General features: G+C 33.3%; 1 protein-coding gene across 1 annotated transcript; it reads right to left on the minus strand.

Annotated features, from left to right (window-relative positions):
• Nucleotides 1-2268: 2268 nt before the first annotated feature.
• LOC145129736 (putative late blight resistance protein homolog R1A-10) lies at nt 2269-5352 on the minus strand. The gene has a single exon (XM_079064515.1). The coding sequence runs from the start codon at nt 5183-5185 to the stop codon at nt 2555-2557; it is 2631 nt and encodes an 876-aa protein (XP_078920641.1). The 5' UTR covers nt 5186-5352; the 3' UTR covers nt 2269-2554.
• Nucleotides 5353-12411: the final 7059 nt, after the last annotated feature.

Below are 12411 nucleotides of genomic sequence, written 5' to 3' on the forward strand. Positions count from 1 at the left end.
GTTGGTTAACTTATGTATATTATGTTGAATGACACTTCCATTGAGGACATATGTTAATATTTGTTTTCGAATAGTTTGGCATTTAAAGTCACGATTTATCACCATCGAAGAAAGGTGGGGATGTGGGATTGATGTTATTATATGGTGATTATCTTTTAATCATTTAGCTAATTAGTCAGAAAGGTTAAATGTAATCAATAATACTGTAATTTCATTTATTTTTGTATTATAAAATTTTATTTCTATTTCTTTCTATTACAACATTATAACATTGTAAATGACAGACTTCCCGTGAACCATACCCTATGCTAGGTATCGTATTACAAAAAAAAAAATGAAGAAAAATCAAACTAGCCCCGCAACGACACCACTATTAAGGCTTCTTTCTCTTAGTGCACTCTAACATATTTACTAAGGTACATGACAAAAATGCATCAAAAGGTTGTAGCTAAGGATTAGTTAGTCATTATTAATTTATTATCACATTCTAGCAATCAACACAACATACATAAGAATCTAGATAGGGTGTAGATTTCCTAACATTAAAATGTACATTGATAATTGTTTTGTTAGAGTTTTTAGTTTTTTAACGATGATACCAAATTGCACAAAAGTCATTATATTTTGGATCTTAGTTTCCTTAATCTAAAATATTTTCCCATCATGTCATTTCTTTCAAAGGGTAGAAGATTGAGAACCATTCTCTCTCTCTCTCTCTCTCTCTCTCTCTCTCTCTCTCTCTCTCTCTCTCTCTCTCTCTCTCTCTCTCTCTCTCTCTCTCTCTCTCTCTCTCTCTCTGTGTGTGTGTGTGTGTGTGTGTGCATGTCCTTCTCTTCATCACAAAACGGTTGATCAATTGTAGGAAGTAGGTCACTAGAATCACCCCATAATATTCAAAAATGTTGATTTACTTATGACACAGTAACATGTTGATCTGGAATAAATAAAATAATAAATTAATTATTCAACTAAACCCATAATTATATGCAAGCTAATAACAACGTTTTAAACATGGAAAATAGAGAAGAATTGAAGTGAATGATTTAATTAAGGTAAATTATTACAACAATTCTTCCATTTCAGAGGGTATGCTCGACACTTAACCAAAGTTTTAAGGTAAATGACTAAAATACCCTTATCTAGGTATCTTATTATACAAAATCAAACAAAGTCAAACTTCTCGCCACCCCCCATAAGGACACCACTACTAAGACTTTTTTCCTACTGTACTTTAAATGACTTAGTAATATACATGATTAAAATACCCTCATCGTTTGAACTTATTTTTTTATTTATATACAAAGGGACAAACCATGGTTCGAGCTCATGTTCATGTGAATCAAGAAAAGTTTTGGGTATGGGGAAATCATGATGCATGAAAGGGTTGTACATAAGGACTAGTTATCCATTATCATCACAATATAACAATCAACACAATACACATAAGAAGGCCATATACATGTATATTGTCTAACATTAAAAACATAAGGACTAGTTATCCATTATCATCACAATATAACAATCAACACAATACACATAAGAAGGCCATATACATGTATATTGTCTAACATTAAAAAGTACACCGATGATTTGTTTTTTTGGAATTGTCATTATTTTTATGATGAGACTAAATTGAACAAAAGTCATTAAATTTTGGATATCACAAAGTCCCTATATTTTAATTGTTTTGTCGATTTTGACACCCTCAATATGATGTCAACAAATAGTGACACATCAGCATGCCACTTCATAAAAAGAGTGTCATGTTAGCAATCCCGCGTCAATTGGAAATCGGGTGACCAAGTAAGTGGTAAAGATTGAAACAAAATGGAAAAATTACTATTTTAATTGAAACAAAAAACGTAGTGTAAAAATCGAAAAAAATAAAATAAAAACATAATAACTTTTATGCAATTTACTATTTATTTTTTATGGAGATAAAGCAATATTTTCCAAATAGTGAATCCAACATCATTGAAGACAGTAGCAACAAGAATTGAATTTGGATTAGTGGAAGGTCCAAGTAGAAAGGACTTGGAACATATAGGTAAAATACATGCACGATACAATGGCCCAAACTATAGACTATACACAATGGGCCTAATACAAACAAAATACAGTAAATACAATCGAAATATAATGCTATGCTAACAACTGGAAGTCAATTCATCAGATCAGACATGACATGATGAAAGTGATTGAATTTGAAGAGGGTTAAAGAAAGGATCAACAAGAATTACGAATATGATACCATGTAGGGAATCCAGATGAGAGAAAGATGAAAGAAAGATCTCATTGATTGAAAGAAAACGTACATGAGAAATACAGGCTAGTAAAATACATACACAAGATCTAACCAACTATACACAAAGCTCATTACTAGCATAACTAACTCTAACAACCCTTATAACGACTTCCTAAAGAACCACGCAACAGAAATGAATACTTAAGCAAAAAACTTTTGCTTCCATTTATCACAACACAACGTACAAAGAAAATAGTACAGAATTGTTACTAGATATCTATAACTAGTCATGGTAGCATCCATTGAAGCTCAACTTTGATTCTCTTGATCTGGAGGGAAGACAAGAAGCTTAAAATTCTTTTGAAGCAGACGTGCAGATGCAACAGCAGAACGACAAATCCAAGACAACTCCACAACCTGAAGTGTCGACATGTCCCCTAGACCCGAAGGCATGGCCTCAAGCTGTTCACAGTGCTTCAAACTAAGTCGTTGAAGTTGAGGAAACTGATTGCCAGCTGCCTCCCAATGCACCAAATCCGTCTTCCCAATTTGAAGAACTCTTAGCTGAATAAAACTCCCATCAGGTGTCACCCAACGTTCACCCATGAATGAATTGTCACCTAACTTCAGAACCTCCAAACCTGGCAACTTCCCAAGAACTGACATGTGTTCCCAATCGAGCATCGTGTCAGAAAGAGTCAGTTTCTTAAGTTTTGGTGGGAATTTATACCATTCAGGAAGGGCCCGCAGTTTACCATCTAATGGTGGAGTAGGGTATGTATCATTCGACAATTTCAAATTCTCAAGGTGAGTTAGCCTCGTAATGTTATCAAACTTACAACTACCCTTTTTCTCTTCCAAAAGCAAGAGCAATTTCCCACGAATGCCTAGTTTTTGAAGATTAGGCGTCCGAGTTAAGATCACATCCGTACAACTACTTGGCGACACTTTTGACATGGTTATTAGGTTTTCGTTAACCAAAGGATCTGTAACAGTCTTTCGTGATGATTTTGAAGATGGAGTGGGCAAATCACTAGCTGCACTTGTGTAAACATGTCGCAACTGCAATAATTTCCAAAGATCGGCTTGAACTGTAATGTTACGAGAGGATGTTTCTACAACAAGCGTTTGAAGGTTCCAGAGGTTAGAGATGGCTGAAGGAAGAACCTTGAAATTTCCTACTAATGCAACGTATCTCAAATGAACGAGTTGGATGTTAGGGAAACGAGGGAAATTGATAGAGCGAACATCTAACACTCTAAGCAATTTAAAGCTCCCTGGAAAGTATGTTATGAGATCGTTGGGTAAAGCCTTTTCTTCTTTTGAGTAACATAAGAAAGAGCGAACATGTGAAGCGTCAGGCTTTGAAGAAATGTAATCAATAACTCGAGAATGGACACAAAGACGACGAAAGACGTTTGGATCAATAGATACGTAAGAAGATGGTTCTAAACCCTTGATGTCCTTGAAGAAGTTTTCTTCTTCGGCTTGTCTGATACACATGTCATGCAACATATCATGGATTCGACATGTTTTCATTCCACCATCGGCCTTTCTCTTTTCAACCAAAACCAGGTTCCTGTCCACAAGATCCTGTAAGTTCTCTTCTGCCATTTCTTCTGGGCTTGCATCACCAATTCGCTGAATAAACCCCTCAGCAACCCAAATATGGATCAGTTTCCAAACGGGTATCTCGAAATCCTCAGGGAACACACCAAAGTAGAGGAAACAAGCTTTTAAATCGTAAGGTAAATGGTTATAACTTAATGCTAATACATCCATACATTGCTCTGATTCCATGGCTACATAAGTACTCACCTTCTCCTTTACTTTCTCCCACCACCCACGTGTTTTATCTTTCTTTCGAAGGATTCCTGCAATCACCACAAGTGCAAGAGGTAATCCGTAGCATTTTTTTGCAATTTGCTTCCCTAGAATCTCCAGTTCACTTGAGCAACGGGATCCTTTAGGGAAGACCTTCTTCTCCAAAAGCTCCCAACTTTCATCATCAGTCAAGAACCGAAGCTGATAAGGAGGGAGATTTGTGTTCGCGTGTAGGGCTACATCCTTGTTTCGACTGGTCAACAAGATTCTACTCCCGTTCTTGGTGTTGGGAAACACCATTTTTAGATCATTCCATGCCGTTTTGGTCCAGACGTCATCTAAAACGATTAAGTACCTCCCATCTGTCAATTGCCTACGGAGTTCATCAGCTATGGTGTCAACGTTCCACTGTGATGTATCTTTGTTTTCTCGAGTAACATCATACAAGATTTTTGAAAACACTTCCCTCCTACTATACACTTGAGAAACATAAACCCAAGATCGAATGAAAAACTCATATTGAATCGCTGAGTCATTAAAGACTTTCTTAACAAGAGTTGTTTTACCTAAACCGCCCATACCCACGACGGAGATAACCTCCAGCTCCTCTGTCTCCGCCTTGAGCCACCCGATGACTTTTTCCGCTTCTTTTTCGAAACCCACAACGTTTTCCTCCTCCACAGATGGAGGAGACCTGGTAAAAGACTCTGTTTTCCTGAAAACCTCATTTGCGAACAATTTATTATCGTAGATCTCCTTCACGCGCCGCCGTATATCTTCAATCTCTTTTCCAACAGTTCTTAGTTTCAGGGGGTAGTCTGTGAAGTGAATTGCTCTTTCGAAACTGCTTCGAGATTTCTGGATCGATGCGTGGAAGACGTACATATCCACAATGTCTTCAGCTTTATAGACTTCGATTCTGATGCGTCTAACGAGTTCTTTGACGATGGCGTGCTTGCTCCGGCTCTCGGTTGTTTCCTTGACGAAAGCTGCAAGTAGACGGAGGTCGTTGCACAGAGAGTCAACTTGGTCTTTGACGCTTGAGATCAAATTGGCGTTGTAGACTAATAGTTGTTTCAGATTACCCAGCAGGAATTCCACAGCCGCATCCGCCATTGAAATCTCGAAAGTATAAACTTCAGGGAGAAAGAAGATTGAAATCTCGAAAGTATTAACTTCAGGTAAAAGAAGATTGAGAGCTCGAATTGTTTCGGCTGATAAATTGTTGAATTACTTGGAAGAAATGTGGAAGCATTCCCCGAAACTGCAGTTGACCGTTGACTCTGGTTATAGTCGTCCTAATGGTTCCTCCTAAATTTTGTGAAAAATAATTGTTACCTTCTCCGATTCAATTTCATTTTTTATTTTTTTTCCGATTCTTTTCAAACCCTTTCACATTTAGGGTCCGTTTGATAGTTGCTGTCTGGGAAAGTGCTGTATGAGAAAGTGCTGTCTGGGAAAGTTTTCTGACTGGTAAAGAAACAATGCTGTTTGATTGTACATATGACTGACTGTGCTGAATGATGAAAAATGACCATATTATCCTGTTGTTCTATTCTGTGATGGATGAAGTTGCTGAATGATTATAAAAACATATAAATTATCATACAAAATCAAAATTACACAATAATCATTTAAAAATCCGAATACAAATTGTCTTACAAAGTAATTAAACATAAATCAATCAAAATCCAAATAGAAACATACTGAAATTGAAAATAACATACTAATTTGCATACATCTCTAAAGTAAACCGGGTGAAAGTAGTTGATTAGCAATCTGCTCACGCAAAGTAGCCATGTATTCAACGGCTTCTGAACCCCATTTTATGTCTTTTGTGTTTTCGTCTTCAATTCCTCCACCGTGCACATCAAGATTAACCATAACGTTCTCTTCAAAATTTTCAAATAACTCATCTTGGATATTGTATTTCCTTATAAAATTATGGACCGCGACACAAGCAATGACGATGTCTCTTTGTATCGGAAAAGGATAAGGAGCCATTTGTTTTAAGATTGGGAATCTCGCCTTCAATACACCATAAGCACGCTCAATAACATTTCTAAGTTGTGCATGAGCAAGATTGAATCTTTCTTCTTTAGTTAAAGGTCGACGTCCTCGAAAATCGGCTAACCAATACCTAGTGCCACGGTACGGAGCTATGGACCCACGAGTGTTGGTATATGCGGCATCACAAATATAATATGTATCTGTAGGCGAGTGACATTTATTATATAAAGAATATAGATAATAAAACTTATATAAAGAATATAAATAAACTTATATAAATATTAGAAACCTGGTGGAGGGAATGGAAATCCGGAAGACGGATTGAATGCAACTTCTTTCAAAACTCTTGAATCATGTGCTATGCCTTCCCATCCAGCCCATACAAAGGTGAATATCATATCAAAATCACAAATTCCTAATACATTTTGATAACATTCACCTTTTCCTCTTCCCCTATACCTCGTTTGTTGATCAACGGGCACAACTGCATGTACAAGAGTTCCATCTAGTGCACCTATTGCTCCGGAAAATATAGCTTTTAACCGTCTTTGTCGTTCTGAGGCATGTCTTGTTGGATTAGGATTTGTTGGTACTATAATTTCTTTTGCAAAACACATCATTGCATTTAAGACCTCATGAAAACATTGATGAATGGTTTGTGTGGAGTGATGAAATCTTCCTTTAACCGCTCGAAAACATTCATTATGTCCTATAACATGTAAAAACATAGCCATCTTCTCTTCAATGCTTATCGTTCTACTAGCTTGCAACCAACTTCTTTGCGTAAAATGATTGCATAATAATACAAATGCCTCTTGTGTAAGACGCATCATATCGTAACATTCGATAGGGTCCCCGTGTATCAAATCTTGCGTATACGCATAATCTCTCGAATCGTTATCTCTTATTCTATGAATTTTTTTAGCCTTGGCCGGTTTAACCTCAACCAATACAAGACAAGTAAAAGAAAAACTAAAGCTTCACCATTAGAAATCATACTTGACCTGTAAAATACAATTACATATAACATGTCAAATATAAAATAAACAACCAAAATATTTATAACATGACAAGTATAAAGTAAATAACAAAAAAATATTTATCTAATAACACAAAAGTGATGCATCAAAAATTATCCAATAAAAAAACTCATGCATATAAAATTCATCAAACGTAACATAACAAAAGTCATAGAAAAAGCCATCAAACCTAACATCCAAAAGTCATGCAAAAAAGAAATAGTAAAAGTAATCAAATGTAACATCTAAAAAGTCATCAAAGGTAACCAAACTTCATTCCTGCACTCCTCACCCACGACTCACAAGTAGTAGGCGTAAGTCGTAACCAAACTTTCCTAATATCGGCACTTTCAGCAAATAACAAAAGAGCGGTCTTGTGTCTTTCATCTTCTTCTCCCCATCCCATTTTTGCCAATTTCTCCATACATGCATCTATGTCCTTATCCATTTCACTTCTTTGGTTTTGTTCCACAAGCGTCCTTGCAAACTTGATGATTTCCTCCTCAACTTCTAGTACCCTTGCGTTTCTCTTGTTTCCACCAGCTCTTTTGTTTCCACCCACTCTCCTATTTTTCGAATGTCCAGAGGATTCTTCACTTGCAGCTACGTGTTGGGTTGAGTCGGGAGTTTCCGTTTGGGTGCATTGAACCTCATCAAAGTCATGCTCAGTGTATTCAGGAGTAGGACGGGGGAGTGTAGAAGATGACCCCCAACTATCAAAGCCGGTAGAGGTTGAACCTTCAAATAATTGTGTGCACAGATCAGGGAAAAGGAGGGGCACAGTTTTCAAAGCTCCTACAATCTTGTTCAACTGTTTAACATTTTGAAATTATCAAACCATTAAAAGAAAATAATCATATTTCTACTATTTTGTTTTATAATTAGACGAATATATATTACCTTCGTCTCCGTCTCCCATTGTTCGTCAGTCAAATTAAATTTATTTGTTAGAGGATCATATATATTTCCGGTTTTGCTTTTAAGTTTCACCCAAGCTTGATACTTTCCTTTGTAGTAGTCGTAGTGGTTTCTCATCTGTTTTTGGTCAACGACTAAACCGTGTTCCTTTAATAATTTTTCGGCTACAGTTTTCCATGAATTTGGTTTTAGGGCACTACCCTCACGACCATATGTGGTTACTTCTTGGATACAAGCATAAAGAAAAGTTTTGTCTAAACTTTGGTCCCAAATGATTCTAGATTTTCTTTATGACATGTCTATAATAAAAAATAGCAATAACTATGAAATTTCAGCATATATATTCAAAAAAAACAGCATGTATATACACAATTCAGCATATATATTCAAAAAAAAACAGCATGTATATACACAATCAACATATATATTCAAAAAAACAGCATGTATATACACAATTCAGCATATATATGAAATTCAACATGTATATTAAAAAAAACAGCATATATATACACAAATCAGCAAGTATTTTCAAAAAGCAAAAAACAAAAAACAAAATCAACATGTATATACACAAATCAGCATGTATTTTCAGCATCTATGTAAAAAATACATCATATATCGGCAGAAAAAAAAACAAAAAACAACATGTTTCAACATTTTTGTTCATCTTTCCGAATCAACACGTATTTTCTTCACCTATGCACGAAAATCAAAAGAGAAAAGAAAACAAGATGAAAAACATGAAACAAATTCTGATTTTGATACAAAAAGATGAACAAAAATCAGATTTCTAACATACAACTGAAAGAGATGAAGCATAAAAATCAGAAGAAAAAAAACATAACACAAATGAAACATACAATCGAAATACAATCAAAAGAAATCATAATTTCTGATTTTAATCCCCAAAAGAAATCGACAAGAAATCGGCAGAAAAAAAGGAAGAAATTACCTGTGGGAGGAGCTGCAGGGCGGAGCCGGTGGCAATGGAGGCTGCTTGGCGGGGGGAGGCTGACCGGAGAAGACGAGTGATGAAAATCGACGAAGGGAAGACGATGATGACGGATGGAGGCGACGCAGGGAAAGGGAATACGCTTCTTTTTTTTGCTAGGGCATAATTGTCCAACGCCTTTTCTTTTCCATACAGACTTGGGTTTATTGCTTTGTGGGAAAGACGCATCTTAGCAAGAAAGATGATTTTTTTGGTCCAAATCAAACGGTCTTTCCGGCCCATTCAGCTGGAAAGATCTTTATGAGTCGGGAAAGACGTTTATCAAACGGGACCTTATTGGATATCAATAATATTTTAACGGCAGTTTGACAATCTATGTAAAAAGAAATTATAAATGATATAATCTTATTTATTTATTATTATTATAATAAAAAAATTATAAATTATATGTTTGTTAAAACCAAATTAATATAAACTATGTGATTGACAATCTATGTAAGTTGGAAGATTGAAATATACTAGGAATATACTTTTTGGAGAAAAATAGAGTAACAAATAGAATAGGGTTGGAGATGAAACACTATTTACCCTATTTTTTATTCCATTTTTTAAGGAAAAAATAGAAATAGGTTGGAGATGGTCCAATGAATAACGACGTTTGTGATATTCTAAAGTCACAGATTAAGTTAATGAGATGATAACATAGTTTTCCTTTTCTTGTAAAAATAAGTCATTTAACATATTTTTTTTCACATTTAGTTCTTATTTTTTACACATATAATCACTAATGTTCTTTATTTATTTATTTTTTTCCAAATAAGTCATTTTTCATCCTACGTGGGACAATAACTAATAATGTATTCTCATACGTGACTCATCTGAATACTGAAATCATGTGTTACTTGTCCCAATGTTAGTAATAGCATTGTACGATTGATATTAGTAACTATGATAGTATAATAACAATTATATTTAATACCAATACAAATATAATTTAATAGCAATACCAACTACATTATATTAGCTGAAAAAAAATACATTAGCCATAATGATTAATTGTTGGAAATGATGTTAACATTTATAATTGTTGCTTATGCTATTAATAATAATAGTAGAGTCATTTTGGGTTACACATAAAGACATAAAACCTCATCTTGAATAGTTGCAACCCCATCTTTAAAATTTACGATAACTTTAAAAAGAATTAAAAAAAACTTATTTGTTGAAAAATTGTCAAAATCGATATACCAAGGAATTATGGAAGACTCTAAATTTTTTTTTCAAGATGTTATTTTGTCTTGGAAGTCCAAATTCAAGTTCGGAGAAAGCAATTACAAATTTCAAAAATTACAACTTAAGTTCGGAGAAAGCAATTACAAATTTCAAAAATTACAACTTAATCTAGGTTGTATGTAATAATGAATTAATTAGATAAGTAAAATAATAATAATAATAATACTTCAACATAGATATTGAAATACTTCCTTGTACATGATTGCTACAAATTTCAAAGTAGGTTGTTTTTTTGATACATTATTGAAGTTGTTCAATATGTGAAAAGAGGAACATACTTTGAGAATATATATAGAGAAGGTTATAAATAAAAACAATTAATGAAATTGCATAGTAAACAATGATTACATGCAAATTAAGTACCTTTCTTTCCGAATCACATATTATTTTCTCATCATTTGTTACCATTGAGGTCAAGTACACAATATTTTTAAATCTTATATTATATTCGATAACATTCACTTTAAAAGCTATTGTTTATTTTTTTTTTAAATTAAGCTTAAGCGGAAATAAAGATTAACTAAATCTAATCTGAAAAAATAGCAAAATTAATGATTCCATAATCCTTCCTAATAAATGAAAATAATTTTGTCACTTGTCAATCTCTCATGAGTTTTGACACTTGTGATTTTATGGTACTTTTAAAATAAATATTATCCACTTGTCAATTTCTGATTTGTTTCAAATTTTAAAATTAAAGTCATATACTTATATATGTAAAGTATTATATATATATATATATATATATATATATATATATATATATATATATATTAGGTTATTCTATTTTAACTAATTATTGTGTGAATGTATGAATCATTGTGAGCCAATCATTTTACTTATTTTAAGAAATTGATTTACCTATTATTAAATAAAAGAAAAATAGAATAATGTCATTTTATTAAAAGAAGGGTAATATTGTACATTTGCATTGCCTTAAAATTAGGAAAACCAAATTTAAAAAACAAATTTTTAGATTTTAATGGATCTTTGATTATCTTAATTTTTGAATTTTGATTTTTTTTAAATTAATTTAGTTTAAATAATTCTAACATAATTTTTAATCATACCCGGTTTATTTTGTCAGAATGGCATTCTTTTTATAATGATATTCTATGAAAATGCAAGCCATAAACTAATAAAGAGACTTACTTCTCGCAGAATAAACAAATTTTTAGATACAAGTTAAACTTTTTCTATCACATCCTTGAAAAAATAAAAAACTTTAAATTTTATTCCATAATAATGTAACACTCCCTAATAACAAACAAATATAATGTGTAGATTATTCTATTGGAATATACTATTACATATACTCTTATCATTCTATTATAGATTAATCTAACAGAATATGTCAATGAGTAGTGCATTTTTGTGGAAGATCAGTGACTATTGAGGATTGTTCATGTCTATCCGACACACATTCATCCAACCTTCGGGTCATTGATCATCATGTACTTCATTCATTCTATAAGAATAACTGTGATGAAATTGAATTATGTAAGTATAAAACTATGTGAGAATGCTTTTATACGACAAAAATAAAACAAATTTTAGTAATTCTAAGAGAACTCATACTACATGTTAAAATCAAGTAACACAAATAACGAACTCATAAATTATTTTTGTGTTCTTCAAGAATTTAAACATCAAGTTCTCTTTCAGGCATTTCTACAAACACTTGGTGTGCAATATTCTCATAGAATTATTTTTGTGTTCTTTAAGATTTCTGAACCGCCATGACTTGTTAGAATCACATAATTACTGTTCACGAGAAATATTTCCACGAAAAAAATCAAAAAAAGAAGATGAAAATACTTGCAAAATCAGAACATGACAATACGAGAAATCTTACCATGTATTTCGATCCAGGGAGAAAACTTTCAAGAGGTAGAGTGGAGGTGATTTGGAAGAATCAGAATCAGAGATGTGATTCAGATAAAAGGCAGGTAAAATTGAAGGGCAACGAGATAAAAAACCGACTTTTTAAGCTTATTTAATGATCTGAATCAGAAGCATGATGATCTAATGCCATGTACAGATGAACTAAAAACGATTTCAGAAAAAAAGGAGAAAAAAACGATCTCTGTTAAGAAAAGTCGATTACCTAAATCTGTCGGAGTCGATGGCAGAGGAGTGTGTACGAGAGT

The sequence above is a fragment of the Lactuca virosa genome, chromosome 8, assembly GCF_052849685.1.
Source record: "Lactuca virosa cultivar CGN04683 chromosome 8, Lactuca_virosa_CGN04683_v6, whole genome shotgun sequence".
Lineage (NCBI taxonomy): Eukaryota > Viridiplantae > Streptophyta > Magnoliopsida > Asterales > Asteraceae > Lactuca > Lactuca virosa.

Bases quoted from the DNA above. Each gene is read 5' to 3' on its own strand.
- LOC145129736 (XM_079064515.1), bottom strand. From the start codon at position 5,185: ATGGCGGATGCGGCTGTGGAATTCCTGCTGGGTAATCTGAAACAACTA.